Source organism: Melanotaenia boesemani, chromosome 5, assembly GCF_017639745.1.
Source record: "Melanotaenia boesemani isolate fMelBoe1 chromosome 5, fMelBoe1.pri, whole genome shotgun sequence".
In the NCBI taxonomy this organism is placed as follows: domain Eukaryota; kingdom Metazoa; phylum Chordata; class Actinopteri; order Atheriniformes; family Melanotaeniidae; genus Melanotaenia; species Melanotaenia boesemani.
Window position 1 is genome coordinate 20527581 of NC_055686.1, and position 19655 is coordinate 20547235.

Consider the following 19655-nt stretch of genomic DNA (forward strand, 5'->3'; position numbering starts at 1 on the left):
AACCACATGATGACTTTCATTAGAGGGATAATTACATTCTGCATTATTTTGCAGAAGTGCCTTGAATAAACGTGCAGACATGTTTCTACATGTTGTGTATGCATTTCTCACATTCTTCCAGGAGATGGAGCAATAACACAAGCATCTCCGCATTGCAATGAGGCCATTTTCTTGTCTTACTGATGCTTCAGGAGGTGAAAAAAAAATATTTCTGCAAATTAACATTTTTATGCAAGCACATATCAAGATGATGATACTAGACACAGAATAAGTGACTTGTTTTTCCAAAGAAAACGAGAGCCTGGATTTTCTCCTGAAAGCAAAAAAGTGAAACCAGATGTTCCATGTTTAGACTGAGGCCACTCCCCTGATTTTCCTTCTTGGTCACTAGAGCAAATCTCAAAACAATGAAACAAGTAATGGTCTGTAGTATTTGCTTTACTTCTGAGAGAGACTTGTCTTACTTTTGAAATACATTTGTTTTGTAGAAAGAAAAAGTACAATTACAAGGTGGAAAATGGTAGAAAACAGATAAAAATTGATCATGTTACTTATACAACAAAGCACATGCTGCAGATTAACATCAAACAGATTGAAAAACCCATTGCATTAAAGATTTTTACATATTTTGGCTTTACTTTCCTTAGAGGTGATATTACTGGTAATTGCATATATCCAAAGGCAATGGGACCCATTTAGTTACACTCAGAGTAATGATATCCAGATGAGTGCACTGGTGGCAATAATGCCTCAGGGGAGGAACACCCATTTAATCTGAACAAAAACAACAAAAAAAAAAGAATGTCTAAAGAACAGCAGGCTCAAAATTCACATTCAGGACTCTGTGACTAATGTTAGGTATCTCGAAACTAATCACTACCAGACTTTGCCTGCCTCAGACGAGTAAGACCGATCTCAACTTCTGCTTTGTATTTCCTTTTTGATACTGTACATTCATTATATCTACCTTCAGCTTACACACACTCCCTTTCCCCTACTCTCCCATGTTCAACACAGTGGTATCTGGAGAAAAGATGGGTGTGGTTGGGCAGTGATGTCGGTGTCTATGGCAACCCTTTAACTACCAAAGGAGCAGTTGAGCATTTATTTTACAGCCTTTGTAGCCTTTGTAGACTAGTTGCTAAAGACACTGATGGTTTTAATTTAAGGCATCAAAGAGACAGAAAAAGGGCATTTTTCGTAAGTACTGTCAGCACATGCCACCCTTTTGGGTTCACTACCTGTCTTTTCTTGCATCGCTTACTTGTGAAGCTACAGAATGCAAAGATTTTGCATGAAGCTTTTGATAATAATAATAAAAAAAAGTCTACAACCATGTTAAAAAATATATTTTGGCATATACATAGGCAGATTACAATGGATGGAATGATTATAAATGTACTGATATTCAGTAAGTATTAATATTTATCATGTCATCATCCATATTAGTTTGTTTACATGCTTAATATTTGCTAAGTAAAGCAAGTGTTGCTTGTGTGATAGGTATTAAACCACAAGCAAAAGAACTGAGGAAACTGAACTTTATAATTTTAAATGTTGAGAAGTAATCAAAGTCTGTAGGGACTAAGAATATCCACGCTGACTTTTGAGAAAATATCAAAGAATGAACAAACTGAAAGTGCCATTAGGTAGCTGCTATCATGAATAGAATAAATGCATTTAGCTTCTACATCCACAACGGTGCTGCAGTTACATCTATCTATTGTGATTTCTACATAAAGCATGAGCAAAATAATACAACAGAAAAACTGTATAAATTTGAAACAACAGTGTTGCAAAAAACCCCACTATTTATTACGCATGAGCAGTTAAAAAACATCCATGGTAAGGTAGAAATTCTTTGGCAGGGATCTTGCTGAACATACGCCTTTCACTTGGATGTAGATCAAACATTTACTCACTGTATGGCGTGTAAGGAACACTGGCAACTCTGTAGCCAGCAATCAGTCACTAAGCTTGGACAGACTTGACTTACACAAGAACTGATTAGATCACACTGCTTTGTATGCGTCTATAAATGGATTGTGGGACTGCACCAAAGAACAAATGCAATAAGTACATACAAAGCAAACAGGAGAGGATCCTTCCATGCCATTTCCTCTCTCCTTTTTTTCCTCAGTTACGAAAACACAGAGCTGCGCTGGTTGGCCTCTCCGACTTTCTCGAAGAACATAAAATCCTGCAAAGCAACAGCATGAAAGAGAAATAAGCATCACTCAGCGAGATCCTACATGATGAAAAATAAATAAATAAAGAGAAGCTGGTCACTCAGATCAGGATCTTACAATGAGGAAGCAGGCACCCATGAGCACAGCTTTCATCTTCACGTCCAAGTCCAGAGGGAACTGGATGCCAAAGTTGTCGGTGTCAGTGAAGACTTCTTTTAAAAGGCCGCTCCACTGCTTGCTGATGCGACCGATGGGAGTGTCCCCATCTTTCCCCTTCAGCTGGAAATCAAAACAGAAGTTTTCATTATTTATGAGACCTCCTAACATTATTAGCTGTTCGTATGATGCAACATCTTTCTGCAGAAAGCTAGACATTGCTGACCTATATGAGGTATTTGTTATGCTAAATACAAACATGTACACTTTCATTTTTGTCATGGAAATATGAGGCTAACAGTTAACTTTAGGACATAGACTGTAGGCAAGGAGAAAGTCAGAGACAAGTCAACAAAATCGTCCTTTTAACAACACACTGATTAGAGAACACTGATGTTACTTCTGTTGTTGCTGAGCAGCCTGCAGTGATTTCCTTCCTGCAGTGACTACCAACGCCTCCTCACAGCCATGAAAAAAAATCTTGGAATTTTGTTTGGTTGGGCAGTGTGGGGCTTACTATTGGCTAGCTGTCAGCATCACTCCACTGTGTGTAGTACTGGTCCACTGTCACTGTCCAACTATTCCTTTAAGCCAATTAACATGTTTCAGTTTTCCTCATTTACCTCAAAGTTGACATCTCCACAGCAGTTGCAGGCAAAGCAGGGTCCCTCCAGTTTCAACACGGTCTCCTTGTTTGCACCCATGATGGAAAACTTTGGTAGGAAAGGGTGCCAGTCTTGTTTAACGTACCCTATGGTGGTGCCCGGCGGTGCCTGGACCTCCATCTGTAGGCAACATCCTTAAGTTAGACATGCATGCCAATGCCACACAAACTTAGTTACCTTAATACTGACAGCTAATAATAAAACATCACGAGGTCACACAGGATGCTAATTGAAGCTCTGACTGCGCCATTGTGAGACTGCATAACAAAAGTAACGCATCTCACATGAAGCTTGTCTGAGCAGTGAACAGAGACGTGCAGTATGTGAGAGGGTTGGCTTGGGCTCAGGGCCAATGAGAATGCAATGTGGACAGACTGCTAACGATGTGATTAAACTGGAAAAGAAAGATGAAGGATGGTGGAGGGATGGCAGTGGATAGGGGAGTCAAGGAGACAGAAAGGACAACAAAGAACAAAGAGTCATTCATCCTCTCAACAAACCCCCTGCCCAAGCAGCCTGGTGCACTGACACGGCACTCAGCAGTAAGGCAACGGGGGGGGGGGGGGGCTTTAGATAAAAACCTCTGCAAGCTGTCAGGCTGCAAGTATTTGTGCCAATAGGAGCTAAAATTATTTGAAAAGAATAAAGAAATGTCTATTAATTTACTTTTTGTTTTAGCTAGATATGCAAAAGTTGTCAAGTTTATCTGCTCAGCTTTTGAAACACGTCAGTAGTACAACTAATTTTAATCTTTTATCCCAAAGTTATTGATTATAAATAAATGACTCATTAGTATTTACAGAATATATGGAGAGGCAGCTTAAACCATCTACAAGGGTGTCAAACTCTGGTCCTCAAGGACCGGTATCCTGCAGGTTTTCGTTGTTTCCCTGATTTAACACACCTGAATAAAATCAAATGGATCCAACAGCTTCTTGTCAACTTCGTCAAATTAACCCATTAATTTCAGTCAGGTGTGTTAGATCAGGGAAACAATGAAAACCTGCAGGATACCGGCCCTCGAGGACCGGAGTTTGACACCTGTGATCTACGCTGTCCTTCATTTTCTTGTACGCTACAGGTTATCCTTTAACTTATTACTATGTTTCACAGCCACCTGCAAAATATTTATTTTATATATATAAAATTTTATTTTTTGTATTATTTTATTAGTTGTATGTGCTGGAACCAACCCCAGCTGCTATCAGGTGAGAGGTAGCAGACACCCTGGATAAGTCACTAATCCATCACAAGGAAAGACTCACTCCTACGAAGAATTTAGGAATTCCAATTAACTCAACATGAAAATTAAATTAAAAATACTTTATTAATCCCAAAGGGAAATTGCAATGTTGTTTTTGTTTGTTTTTAAGATTATGATAATGTCTTGCTCGAGTGGGTGATTGCTGCTGGTGAGAATGATGTCCGGTACCTTTCTGTCTTACATTGGACTTAACCTAACCTCATACTAAACACACTCCGTTGGCTCTTCACTGTGTTGTGTAGAGGATGTGAAGAATGGTCCATTATTTTCAGCAGCTTGTGCAGCATTCTTCTCTGGACAATCAGCTCCAGAGTCAGTACAAAGCCAGCCTTCTTGATCAGTTTGTTCAGTCTCTTTATGTCTGGTTCTGATGCAGCTGCACCAACAGATGACTGCGAAGATGATTGCACGTTCCACAACAGACTTAGGGGAGATATGTAATACTTTGGTGCAGATATTGGATGATCTTAACTTCCTTAGGAAGTAAAGTCTGCTCTGTCCGTTCTAATAGATGCCTCTGTGTTGCATTTGTAGTTTAATCTGTTTTCCTGCTAACCTCCAAGATACTTGGAGTTGAAAACATCAGTGTGTTTAGACTGTGAGATGAAGACCCCGGAGTAAACCCACACATGTATGGGAATAACGTAAAATTTAAATAAACAAAAAATGCCTAAAATAATCATGTTTTTTTTCCACTTGCTTTCGATTGAGGGAATATAATTATTCCCTAAATCTATTTCCAACAAGAAGTTATTTAACACTAACCAAATGTAGTAAATCGCCTCTCACTCCTCAAACAACCAGTCTTTGGTTGTGGAAAGTTATTAGTCTTTATCAAGCAAACAAAACTGCTAACAAGATTTTTTTAAACTACTAAAACTGAAGAAATGCAGACAGAAAAAAGTCTTGAATGATTGTGACACTGCTGAAATTAAAATGGATGAAAATCAACAGCACAACTAATAATATAAAATATCTAAAAAAGTATTTTCATACACTGTTGCAAAGAGAGTTTAAAGATGAACAATTGTGTGCCTAAAGAAAACCACTTATCAGGGAGGCTTTTGGGGAAAAAAAATGGTTAGATAACCTACAGATGGGACGCTTAAGTAATGGAAAAGAATCATTTGGTTTGATAAATCCAGATGCTCTCTGTTCCTCGGTGATATGTGCATCAGTATAAGAATATTAGCTGGATTGCTGCAACTATCATCCCCAATAAAGATCTTAAAAACCTGAGGGGGGCAGTGTTATCATCTGTAGGTGCTACAACTGAGCAAGTTTAGCAAGATTATGTGTCAAAAAATGTACGTTTTAAATGTCTTGTGTCAAAAAAGGTGGCAAGACTTGATCAATTAAAAAAAAAAAAAAAAAAAAAAACATCCAAGGAAAAATAAATAGCTGTTGTAATGATAATAACACCATTAAAAATGGACAAAAGTAATAGTGTCAGAGGACACATTCAGAGCAAATACAAGGGTAACTGGCTTATCTGCAGCAAGTATTCAAAATTATTTGTATTCAGCTGGAGCAATATTGGTCTACATGAAGTAAATCAATACAATATGAGGCTAATAATTTATGAGTCAAGTAATTTTTAACCATTCAGAGACTCAGACCTCTTGCAGGCAGCAGGGACAACAGCAGGAGACACAGCGGAAAGGCCGGATGAGACGGATGACCTCCCTGTCCATGTTGTCCTTGATTTTCATGTCGAAGCTACGCAGAGAGCCGCAGCAGTTCCTGGTGCAGCAGTCATTCTGCTCTTTGGCCTTGTAGATTTTTTGGCCCAGACTGTTCTTTATTTCATACTGGTTGTTTGTCTCAAAACCAATGAAGGCTGGGCGGGGTTGTAAAGAGAGAGAAGCGGAAAAAGTGACTGACAAGGACAAAAAGAATTCTCTGTGTCACATTACCATGATGCAACAACGAGGTCACATGCTTTACCTTCAAGGAGTTCAACTTTTTGATGGATCAGGATCTGGTCGATCTAAAACAACAAAGAAAACATGATAAACTTTGGGATAGTTATTTAACACTGAAAAACACGTTCATCCAGTTGTCTTAAGAGTGTGTTTCTTTGAACAAGTGAAAAAGCTGCAAGCACATTCAAAAGGTTTACAATGCAAAGCAGCATGTATCATGAATTTCCATAAAACCACTGACTGTTTCTGTGACATTTGACTCGACTGTCAACAAATTTTTCCCTATTTCTTATGAGTTTGTTTTCCTGGTTTTTGTTGGAGAGCAATAAAGGCAGAATAAACCTGAATGAACTGTAAGTTGGTTCTTCATAGGATCGCACAAACAAATCTGGAGACTCATTCTTCTGAGAACAAGGTGAGATGTGAGCTTTGCAAGTTCACATGCCTGACAGGATCAAAGTTATACCTTGAGCTAAATGGACTTTAAAACAAAGGAGGATGCAGTAATCAGACTTAAATCATCATAAGCTAAAGCCAGATTACATGTGAAGCAATATTGGAGTCAAACACGACTCTACATACGTACAATGAGCCAAAAAGAACAAGTGTATAAATGGTAAATCAATAACTATGATAATAGGAAGAAGAGTCTCTGACAAGCTCAGTACACAGAAATGCATTCCTCTAATGAAGAAATGAAGCATGACTGATCTATTTGAGTTAATTTTATTTTCACACAGGCCAATTTCCTGTTAATCTTGAGGAAATTAGGACCCAGCACTACTGTGCATTTTCTACAGATCAGATAATCCTCTTTTGCTGACTTCCCTTGATATGTCTGACCCACCTGTGTGAGATACTCAAGCCCCGGTGGGACTCCGACGGGAAGGGCAGGTGACCCTCCGGCTGGCGCAGGGGAGATCCCACCCGGTGGGCCACCATACTCAGGCCCTTGGCCTGGACTGTGACCCACTGGGCCAGGCTGATACATAACAGTAGGGGGACCCTGATTGTAGCCCATGTTAAAGCCTGGTGGAGGGGCTTGATTAGGATCACCATAGGAACCACCGGGCTGGGGCATGGGGTAGGGCACCTGGTTGTAACCTGGAGAAAAAGAAAATATTTGTTCTTCTTTTGCATTTTCATTAAAGTGGATTTAACATGTAAAAAGTTAGTGCTTTTCCACAAACACATTAGCCTGCAAATGTTACATCTAGACTGAAAGAAATATCACGTACATAAGCTGCATTCAGTCGTAATGGGTTAAATAATTTAGAATAAATCCAGATCTGTTGTCACATGTGCAATGTTAAAAACCCTGTACAACTCCAAACGACATTCACAGTAAAAACAATAAAGCTTACCTTAAGGCATACAAAACAAAAATAGAATAAAATAAAATCATAACATTCAGTCAAAGACTGTATAGCTACATCGAAGCTGGATAAAAACAAAAGCCCAGTTTTACTCATCCCATATTTCTAAATATTCTGAATAACTCTCAATAAAGGCATAAGCCAAACAACCACACAACCTCCTTGGCAGGAGTAAAACTACATGCAGGCAACAAGAAGGATGCAGCTGCTTCCTGGGTTATTATCTAATGATCAGATAATTGGCAAAGCCTGGGCATCTCCAAGCTCTCCAATAAGACAACAGTAAGATAATTCAGACCAGCATTAAGATCATCACAGCACAGCATATTCAGTAGATGGCTGTAAGAGTGATCTGTATAAGTGTGGGCGATGGTTGGTCTTGAGTTTAAGGGTGTGTTTCTGTTGAGTGTGGATCATGTTGCTTTCCTTGCTGGTGCAGAACCAATTATTGCCTGAGTTAGGTCTAATGGGAGGCATTTGCAGAACAACCAGTAAAATATTTAAATGGCCTCACCCCACCCTACCTCTCTGAGCTCTTACAGGTGTACGCCTCCTCCCTGTTCCTCAGGTCAGCTGATCAGCTGCTCCTGGAGGTGTGGAAGCTCTGAGTGGACAGAGCTTTTTCTGTGGCAGGACCACAATTGTGGAACTCGCTGGTACTGCAGGTGAGACAGGCGTCTTCACAGTCCAATGTTAAATCCCTCCTCTTTTTCCCCCGTGTTTCACCCACTATGAAAGTTGCTTTTATTGTACTATTTCGTTTAGTATTTCTTTCATCTTTGTTTTATTACTTATAGTAGTTGTATGTTTTCAATTCGGATTTCAGATGGAGCAGCAGTCTGGACCCATCATATTGTCCTAAAAGAAGATCTATCCAAAAAGGTAAAAACAGACGTGTATATTTTACCTTGAAGCTTCCTAGCCACTCTAACCACAAATCAGCTCATCTTTTAAAAAGGCTTAAGACTCAGAGGAAATGTATGGCAGCATTCGAAAGATGTCACCATATTTAAGTTGCTCAGAAATTACTCAATTTCTACATTGTTAGGGGACATTTACGTGCCTTCAAGTTGAGGAAAAAATGCGTAAAAATAATCAATGGTTGCATGACCTGTCTGAAATGCTCGGTTTGAGCTCCTATCTCTATAAGGCACCAAGCTGTTCTGGTTGGTCAGCCCACTGATAAAAATGGAGTGCAGACATCTGCTTGTTCTGTGTCTAAAGTGTAGCAAATCTCAGGGATGAATTGGGATTAACCAACAGTTATCTAGCTAGTAGCGAGGAGTCAAAACAACAACTTGTTCCATTGCTTCGCTAGTTTAAACCAACATAGAGTCAACAGATGCAACTGAGATGAAGACTGAAGCAGGACTTTACGGTTGGCGCTAGGGACAAAACTAAAAATAGGTGTTTGTTTCTCCACCTGTTCAGTTATGTGGTTGGGGATTGAATTACTCCTGCATGTAAACATTCAACTAGACTCAAACTGGCCTAGGCAGCCCTGTGCATGCTTTACAGTTACCGTCCCAGGCTTCCACCCAGAAATAGCATAAGATGCAGGTACACAGAACAAGCAGTCAGAAAAGATAATCCATACTTAAATTGGAAAAAAAAAACACAGTAAAACATTTTACAAACAGCATTTACACTTTGGACATATTTAATCAATAACTCAATTTCCTTCCTGTGTATTTATACTCAGGTGTGCATGTAAACATACAGAATGTCATCTGTGAAGAAGGATGCTTAGTTTTGCAGAGAAATTTTGGCTTTGTACCTCTGCAGATCTTGCAGCACAAAGAGCTATGCATCACTGAGTAGGGAGGTAAACCCCTGAAAATATGGCCTCTTGGTTTATAGTAGAGGAACAAAAGAAACAATTTTATCTAGAAGCTTTACAAACATGCATGGGGTGTATAGAGGTTAAGACAAGAAGAATTGCTGATTTTAGTGAGGTCTCTGTGCAGAGCCTGAAGGATGATAAAGATAAAGCCATCCTCAGGCATAGTCTGTTCATTCTGGCAAGTAATACTAAAGCATTTGCTGCAATGCCAGCAAACTTGGGAGCAGTTTCCTTCCTGAGGCTGTGAGGCACCATTTTCTGATTTTGATTATTTATCCATTCCTGGTGATCTCTTTTCAGGGTTGCATTAAGGGAAAAAGTGGCTGGACTGTGGCTTGAGTAGCTGGATTGCTTAGCTGACAGGGCATACAGCTACTATGCAGAAGACTTGAGTTCAAATCCCATAGGAGATTAATATTAACACCTTCCAGTTGGGTCTGCTGGCAAGACCCTTAACACTACTGCCTGACCACCTTCAGATAAGTAACTGTAGAATAGAAAAACCTTTGGAATTATGTCTTACACTCCCTGATTTCATAATAATTACACTGACTTTTTAAAAAGATAAGTAATCATTTAAGAGCTGCATTAACCAACATGCCAATGATCCTCAAAACCTAGGTTCTAAAGTCTGAGTTTCAGATACTTTGTGCTTATCTGTTTGCACCAGCTCTAAACTGAATAATAAAAAAGCTATTTGAAAGCATAGCATGTCTTCTGATCATTTTTTTTTTTTTGCTTTATTTCAGCAATCATGCACTACAAATGTTCAATCTTTAACTATTTGAAGAACAGGAGGTTCGTGTTCGATGACATGCCACACCTGCCAAGCTGGCATGTGATGATTGCCACACCTGCCAAGCTGGCATGTGATAAGGAGGCTTTGGTGCACTTGGCAACTTCATAATCAAAGGAAACCTTCAGCATGAGTTTGAAATTAAAATGCAAAATGAAACCGTTTCTGTATGAGCTTTTGCCCATGGTTTGTGCCTATGTGGTCGTATTTCCAACCCAACTTCCTCTGTATGCGTCACATTTAAAGGTAAAGAACTCTGAAAGTACTTTCAACGAGAAGTTGTATATGTATAGTACATATGTTATTATTATTCCTCTGCTTTAAAAAAAAAACATGGTGCCTACTGTCCTCATGACAGTTATGTTGTAGGAGAGATTTTTCTATCTCACTGACAGAAACAGCAACACAAACTGGTTCCTGTCACCTTAGCTTTAGAGTGAATCAGTCATTTAAACCACCATGTTATGGTAAAGGTCATCTGCACCAACAGTGCCAGGCAGTTTGAGAGATAAATGCCATGGTTTTCAGTCTCAATCTCACGAAAGAAAAGAAAAAAAAACAAACAATCCCTCCTACTACTTGTGTCTTTCAAACAAGCTATGAGTGAGGAAAAAGAGAAGTGGTTGATGCTATGTGTCATCGCCCACTTCTCTGTTACTCCACCTCTTTCCACATTCCTTTCTGTGCTGGAAACCAAAGAAAAAGAAGGGAAAAAAAATCCTTCATTTGCAGCAAAACTGGCTTTTGTGGCGATTAAATAACAAGAACCCAAAACTGGATTAAACTACTAATCCACTGCCTAAACCTGCTCTTTCCAACCAACAAGCAGCAGCCTATCAGACAGAAATTAGAAATATCATCAAGGAAGCGTTCTAGCGAATATTTTACATATTTCCTAGAGGTGAGAGGATATGGTTGTGGAATCTGGGGGCGTTTCAATGTGCTCATTCATTACATTTAGTGGAAATTATGTGTTGAGAAAGACAAGTGGAAACTAATCATTTCACAAGAACTTCAAGACATTATAAAATGAGGTGAAAAAAGTATTCACGTGATTTAAGAGGAGACAGAGTTCCTCTCATTCATAAAATCAAACTTGTCTAGAGAGCTTTCCAAGTTTCTGTTGCTTTCTTACTTACCAGGAGCCGACATGGTGAGGAGGTGGTTAAAACTGGAAGGAAAATAGGTCACAGTTCCTTAATTGCTCCCCCCTGGTTTTCTCTGGGAAAGTGAAATGGATAAAAAGGAAAAAAAAATAAAGGAAGTAGGAGTTATGGTACAAGCCAAAGGCATGGAAAGAGACTGTACAGAAGCTTTAAGATCCCTTATCTGTCACACAATCAAGCTTTGCCATTCAAACTGTGATAATTAATGTCCAACACACTAAAAGTTTATGACTGCATACAGCTTTACAACCGCCATTATGCGGCACAAGAGTCCAATTTTCACAATCCTAGGACAGTCCTGTGATGCGGGAAAAAACCTTATTAAGGTCAAAACTCGTCTCTCCTGTTGTGGATACAGCCTGAAAGACGTGGCTTGGAAAGAAGAGTGGGTGTGGCATGTTGGTAGAAAAAAGGGCCATTAGTTTTTCCACTCAGGCTTATCTACGGCTGCTCTATTGTTAAATTCAGTTTTCATTAAAAAATTATATCAAGATTTATTTTTAAGTTCAGACCAGACTGAAGGATAGGCATACCCATCAAATGAACAGGGGGCTAACTATCTATTTCACAAAATGAGCTTTAGCAACAACCTTAAAACCCTCTAATTCTTGATATAACCATTAAAAAATCCCAACATTTATAAATATATTACAGAAATCTCACCTTTCTAATGGCTGTCCCAACAGCAGAGGTAGAACAAAGTGCGACGAAAGTGGACAAAAATCCGTTTCTTGGAGCCAAACAGACGTCTATCTGTCCTCTTCCTAACCTGTTTATCTTAGCTGTAGCGTTACCGTCACTCCCCCTCCATTACTTTTTCCCCCTCCCCTTTTCCGTCTCAAATTGCATTTATTAAAGCTTCTGTGCGGTAACGTCATTCAATATCAATATCGTTACTCTCTCAACGCTTTTTTTCATTCTGCTTCCTTCACACTGACTCTCACAGCCACGTATATACGGGTTTACTGAAGGGAGATGGAAATATGTTTTAATAAAATTGCAAGCAGACCCGGAAGGAGGGGTTTGATCTGTCAGACAGTGTCGGCAATAACCACCAGAGGGCGCCAAACCCCCAGAAATAAACAGCGTAAGTCCTCGGTCAAAACAGTTATTTAGATAAGACTTATAATGGAACAAAGTTCAAAGTGTTAATACAAAAGTCTTTTGCCTTCATGTATGGAGGCAAAAGTGTTGGTTGATTTTGAGCCCCTTGAGGCTCTTTATTTTAATGGTTAGACAGGCAAACTTTGGGTTGGAGGACTTAGGTTCAAGTCACCAGACTGGTCATAAAGGTTAACCACTCTGGGCCTCTGAGCAAGGCCCTTAACCCCTCCACTGTACCCTGGCAACCTCACCACTCGAGTGTAACTAGGGATGGGTTAAAAACAGAAGCCAATTTCCCAACTGGGATAAATGAAGTATATTTTAAATTTGATCTAAATCATTTTATAAAGCTCAACAATGAAACAGAAAACACGCACACACACACACACACACAAAGCTTAAGAGAAAACATAATTTTAAAAAACCCAACAAAGCAAACCCTTCTTTAATAATATTTAATAATACCAATTGATGCTGTACTAAACATGGAGCCCTTTACCACGAGGTTTAACTTATAATTCTTTGAATGAGTGACATAGCTAAACATGTGCCATGAGCTCCTGTAATATTCTGTTGGTATACACTCTTGTTCTGAGTTGTTTGGTGGATTGGATGATTTCACTATCCCATAATTCTAAGGAAAAAAAACAACACATTTTGGACATTTTTACGCTTTATTTATTTTTCACTGTTAGGGACCTCATTAGTATAGAAAATCCATACTTAGCCACAATAGTCTGGAACCTTCTCCTCATGCTGGTCACCAACCTGCTTATATTTCAATTTAGTTAAAAAAAAGTGCCTAGTTTTGATTTTGACATTGGTAGGGACATAAAATTGGTCTAAAGAGCAACTGGAAGACAAGTGTTTCATTGCACTTATGGCAGATGTTTATTAGCCCAATCATAAAAGTGAGTGGATAGAAAATCTAAACAAGCAGAAGTTTATAATGCAAATAATTCTACTCAGTGACTGATAATAAAATCGGGTCTTTTTGCTAAACTGAATACAGGTCTATTTTACTTAATAATTTCTAGGATTTTATGAGATGAAGACATCTGCCGGCAGACTTAGTTACGCATCAAGATTATCACACCAAGCAATCTACTTTTACAAACAAAAATGTTCTTTAATCCTTCAGTACAAGAAATCCACTGCTTATATTAATAAACTTCATGAAACCTTGAAGGGAAATGTGAACAATAACAGAAAAAATTATAAAGTCATAAACTATTGTTACACAACATTTTTTGAATAAGAGAATCTTATGTGATCACTTTGGCTAATTGCAACTGCATAGAATTTATGTTAGAGGAAATGTCCATAACTTTTTTAATTTCTCATTTTAATTGAAATTATTAACAACTTCATTTTAGTCTGTAAAATATTATGTGAGGGTCAGATAAACACTTCAGTATGTGGTATTATGACTTTGATTAGATTTTATTCAATTGTGTAGATCAAGTCACATCTCTTAGAACTAAAGCTCACCTTCCTTTCCACCTTCCTCGTCTTCTCCTTTCTCTGATCTATCTGCAGCTTTGATTCTGTCGCCTGACAAAATAACATTAATTCATGATAAGGAAACATGTTTCTGGCTTAGTGATATATTATCACCATTATTCGTGACACAATGGCCGTGGGAAAATAATTTCTTTGTGACTTAAACTTTTACATTGACTCACTCTAAAATACCTCCTGATGTCCTTTCTTTTCTTCGCTACTGAAGTTCTTACTGAAGGTAACCACCGTCAATATCGCTGACACTACTCAGACGCTCAGCGCTATATGAACTAGCTTTCTGAACTTTGTGACTGACAGCGGTCACAGCCAATCATGTAGCAAAATCAAAAGCGCAAAGCCAATCAGATCAGTTTAAATACTTAATAAGGCGGGACTTAAAGCAGCGCGGCTGCTGCTGCTGAGAGAGCGCAGTATCGCTCAGTTGGCATGTGCCACGAAAACTGGTAGGGACAAATACCAAATCTACGCCTTTGTGTGGCACACAGAGTAGTAAAAAAAAAAATAAATAAATAAAAAGCTACAAGACGGAAAACACAAGTACATAGTTGTGCAAAAAAGGAAACTAAAATAAGTATAAATAACATAAGTAAAATAAGTTTTTGTGGGATGACATCCAATCTGTCAATCATGACTTGTTGAAGGTCAACCAACATGGACAGCACACCCAAGCTGATCCCACATGTGTTCGTTTGGGTTGATGTATGGACTCACAGAAGATCATTCCACCCTCTCCACTCCCAAATTCTGGATGTACTCTGTAATGATGCTGGCTCGGTGGGGGAGAACAGTATCAACCTGATGGATAGATTTAGGTCCAACATTCTGGAGCCAATCAGGAACCATTCATACATCTATGACTGGAACACACCTGGCAGCACATGAATCTCTGAACAAGAAAGAATACTGACAGGGGAATATTGAGGGGCACTACCTACATGTTTATAGCTGTCTTGCTGACTAGTTATACCACATGTAAAGGTGAATAATCAGGCTTTATAGATATAATGCAACAACATGCATGTTTGTTTAACTGCAGATTCTACAATGACTGTAGGTGGTTCACATGGTTATTTATCTCTGATGAACCACAGATGTTGTGATTTGGAGTTTCAAGTGAGCAGGTAAAACTCTGTGACTACGTTTGTAGCTGATTATTTATATAAAACCAAAAGCTACAACAAAACAAAAACATTTCAACAGAACTTGGCAAACAAAAGGCCTAAACAAGCCAATTTATGGAATAAATTAATCAGAGCTCATAGCTATATGCAGTATGACTATAATCAAATGATAAAAAAAATAAAATTATGGACTGTTTGAAAAACGTAGTGAGTTTCAAGTTCCCTGATATTATACAAATAGAAAAAGATCTCCTAAAAGGAAACAGAGCCAGCATATTTAACTTGCAGATTTCGTCTGATAGATTCTAACCTCAACCAATAAATAGCCAATATGATTTAAAAAAGACAATTATGTAGCTACATCGAATCTAACATCAAATATTGACAAACTTATATATGAAGACATTTTAACCTTTGTTGAAGTGAATCTGTATTATTTCTGCAAAATCTTTATTCTTCAACATAAACATGGTGTAAAGAACTTAATAAATGCACTGTAATGAAAAGCATGATGTTTTCTTCGGAGACTATTAAGAGAAACCGTGATAATGGCTGTGTTCAAATGTAACAATTTAATGATTTTAGTCCTTATGTTCTGCCTGCCATCCTTTTTTTTATCGTTTATTTTATGTGAACCAAATTGTTATTTTGTCCACCCGTCAGTGTTTATGTGAACAACACAAACATAAATTACTGGCATAAGATTGCAATAGAAGTGTAATCTTGCTTCTGTATTTTTTCCTGCTAATCTTTTCTGGGGATGCTCACGTTTGCGGACAAGACTGTCTGTGAGACTATATTTAGCACCTGCTGCTATGCCTGATACTTATAGGGTACCGGACCAGGGCGGAGTATGAGGAAAGATTATTCAGCACACACACACAAACACACACCCAAAGGCAGTGAGAGAGAAACAAACAGAGCTCATTAAACAGAAATCATGTCCATCTGCCCACATAGATAGAGAAGGCACATGTTGTACTTCATGCTTACTCATGATTAATGTACTTTAGGTTCCCCTTTTCAAATGTTTATGTGAATATTACACCTTTTACTTCTTTTAATGTTTTTTTTTCTAAAGTTGACTTTTTATGTATGTGAAGTCATGTGGAAAAATAAATCCGTTCATCTTCTTCTTCAGGTCTTCGTAACAGATGAAAACAATCTTGGATGAAACAATGCATGTTATATTGTGTCTTTATTTAACAAAAACTTAACTAATATGCAGAAGTACACATTATTTACAGCTTTCTGTATACTGATATTAGTCTCTAATGTCATTGATGAGGCATTTTGGTCCACTCTCCTTTTCAATATTACTTAATTTCATTCAGGTTTGCAGCCATGTATTTTTCCGCTGCAGCATTTTAAACAGACTGAGGTGTGGACTCGGTCACTGCAAAGACGTGCAGATTCTTGTCTTTTTCTGTTTTTCTGTAGATTTGCTCCTGTGCTTGAGATCATTGAACTGTTGCATGGCCCAATTTCAGCCAAGTTGACAGACAGATGACCTCACACAGGACTCTAGGATGCTTTGGTACACAGAGGAGGTGTTCAGGTCCAAGCCCCAATGATCAGCCCTTCATCATCACCATTGACTGTTGGTAATATGTGTTTCTGCTAATATGCTGCATTTGAGCTCCTCCGAACATAGTTCTGTACATTATGACCAAACATCTCCACTTTAGCCTTGTCTGTCCGAAGAACATTGTTTTAAAAGTCCAGTAATTAATTCAGATGCAACTTAAACCTAAATTGTGTTAGATTGTTCTTTTTAAAGAGAAGAGGCTTTTACCTGGCAACCCTTCCAACAGGCCATACTTTTTCAGTCTCTAACTTATTGTAGGTTAACTAACTTTGACATTTAACATGTTGACTGAGGCCTGTAGAGTCTGAGATGCAGCTCTTGGGATTTTTTGCAGTTTCTCCGAACATCACACAGTCTGAACTTTGGGTGAAAACTGTTTTCCACTCCTGAACAATCTCATTCACTGTAGAATGATGGGCTCCAAATTGTTTGGAAATGGCCTTAACCCTTCTCAACTATTGTCTCTCTTGGCATTGTGTTTACACACACACCTGAAATCTCCAAACCAGCAAATTGCCAAAATCTCTGTTTTTGATTGAAATGCCCAAATCTACCATTGATCATTTAATTGAGACATTTGATCATTCAATGCAGTGAAATTTTCCCCAAAAATATTTTTCATTAACAAAAGTTTAAGTAAGTGAACATTGTGCTCAAAAGAGGGTACTGACATACCATTTATTGTAAGTAAAAGATAATATAACTTTAGTAGAGTTATTATAAATCATTTGTTTGAAATTTTACTGGTATACACTTGACTTAATCTTAACTTTAAAGGATATTAGTAACTGCGTTGTAATAAAAGAAACCGCATGTCACACACCCAGCCAGAGGCTCCTAATGAGGCCTGTCCCTGATAATGGAGGTAATCAGTGCAGCCTATCTGGTCTCTGCCCCTGCTAACATGCTGCCAGCCTTGTCATGGTTTATTTATACTCACCCGATCTGTCAGCACTAGCTCTATGTTTGGTGAGCCTCAGCATTCCAAAATAGAAATAATTAGGACAGGGTGGAAAAGAGGAAAAGTGAAAACGTGTCCGAATGTGCATACCCTCCAAGCAAACCTCCCCACCCGATCCTCTGCCAATCTCTCCATCCATCCCAGCTACTCTGTCTCCTCTCTGTTTTGTTTTTATGGAGACATAGGCAGCAGGTCAGGCGGGTGGGTGAGGAGAAGGAGTGGTGCTGAGTGATGTGTGTGGTCTGAATTGGGTGGCGATCCACTAGTGAAGTCGGGCGAAGCAGAGTCTTCCAGATTACCACACACACTGGGGTTTTGATACTATCTCTGATTTCTGTCTCTGTTTCTGAGCTTCTTCTTTTACTGAGTCTGAATTAATTAATAAACTGACTTACATTTCCCTTGTTATTCTCTTTGTCAAAATTTGTGATAGTTGCTTTAGTCAGTTATATGTGTTTTCTGGTGTATCTTTATACGCTGATAAGGTAGCTCATTAATTCATGAGCTTAAGAAAGGTAGTTTGAGGTTTGAAAGTAAAAGTTAAATTTTGGTAAGAGAGAAAGAGAGCAACATCAAGATGTTTTACGTAGCTAAAAAGACTGAATTTACGTAAAGTAAAACAATTCATGCTGTCTGTCAAAGTGTTGCAACCTGGACTGTATTGCAACAAACCACAGTGTTGTAACATGGATGTTGAGAAAATGTAAAACAAAATATTTATTACATCAAATGTTTGGTGTATGTGAGTGGATTTTATTGTTTGGGGTTGTAACGTCTTCCCTGAGGACCTGTCTGTGAACAAAGCTTTACATTAGGAACAATAAAATGACTTGAACTTTAAATGAAGACGTGAAAAGAGTCAGTATTTACAACTTAACCCTCGCTGTATATAATATCATTTATTTCAGGTTTGAGTTGTTTTTAGATGGTGAAAATTTAGAAAATGAAAATCATTATGACAGGCTGCCACTTATAATGGTCACACAGACATTCAGAAATGTGCAGAGACAGTCACTGCATACATCATTAAGTACATTGATGATGTCACACTAAAACCATCACTATTCGAGCTAACCAGAAACCATGGCTGACAGGTGAGGTCCGCAAGCTCCTGTGGGCTCGGGACGTAGCCTTCAGGAGTGGTGACACTGCAGGCCAAGCAACAGCCAAGGTGAAATCAGGGAAATAAAACAACAATACAGCAACCTAAATTATTTCTTTGGCCACTTTGAGACACTTAATAACACAGCAGCACAGAAGACATCACCTCCCCCAGAGGAGTAGGCTCTGTTTCTGTCCCAGCATGAAGACAACCCTTTCTAAGATTAAATTATGTAAGACAACAGAACCGAACAACATACTTGCTCCGGTTTTAAAGGACTCTGCTGAGGAGCTCAAAGATGTCCTAACAGACATCTTTACACCTCTCTAAGCCAAACAGCTGTCCCTAGGTGCTTCAAGGCCACCAGAGTAATTCCAAAGAAGCCCGGCCCATGCAGCTACAATGACTACTGGCCCTTATGAAGAGCTTTGAGTGGCTCGTCATGCAGAACATTAGATCACGACCCGTTCTAGTTTGCATCCAGGACCAACCGGTTCACTGAAGATGCCATCTCAGCTACTCCCCTCCCAACCCTCACCCACCTGGACTCAAAAGGCTCATATGTGCGAAAGCTGTTTCTGGATTTCAGTTCAGCTGAAATCCAGAAACAGCTTTCGCACCAAGTTCTTGGGGATGTACATTTCTGAGGACCTCTCCTGAACAATTCCCACCACACAACTGGCCAAGAAAGCCCAGAGACACCTCTCCTTTCTCCTCAAACTTAAAAAAGCATGTTCCCCCTTCAATCATGCTCTCTTTCTCCCGGGGCACCAATGAGAGCCTCATCACTGGCTGCATCACGGTGTGGTTTGGAAGCTGCATCGCCTCTTGCAAACAGACCCTGCAACACATAGTGAAGGCAGCCAGCAAGGTTA

General features: G+C 38.9%; 1 protein-coding gene across 1 annotated transcript; it reads right to left on the reverse strand.

Annotated features, from left to right (window-relative positions):
- Positions 1–420: 420 nt before the first annotated feature.
- On the reverse strand, positions 421–12322 carry LOC121639965 (phospholipid scramblase 2-like). Its single transcript, XM_041985562.1, has 8 exons — positions 12044–12322; positions 11354–11435; positions 7047–7303; positions 6222–6264; positions 5894–6114; positions 2969–3130; positions 2307–2468; positions 421–2200 (listed from the first exon to the last, which is right to left on the reverse strand). The coding sequence occupies exons 2-8, from the start codon at positions 11364–11366 to the stop codon at positions 2141–2143; spliced, it is 918 nt and encodes a 305-aa protein (XP_041841496.1). The 5' UTR covers positions 11367–11435; positions 12044–12322; the 3' UTR covers positions 421–2140.
- Positions 12323–19655: the final 7333 nt, after the last annotated feature.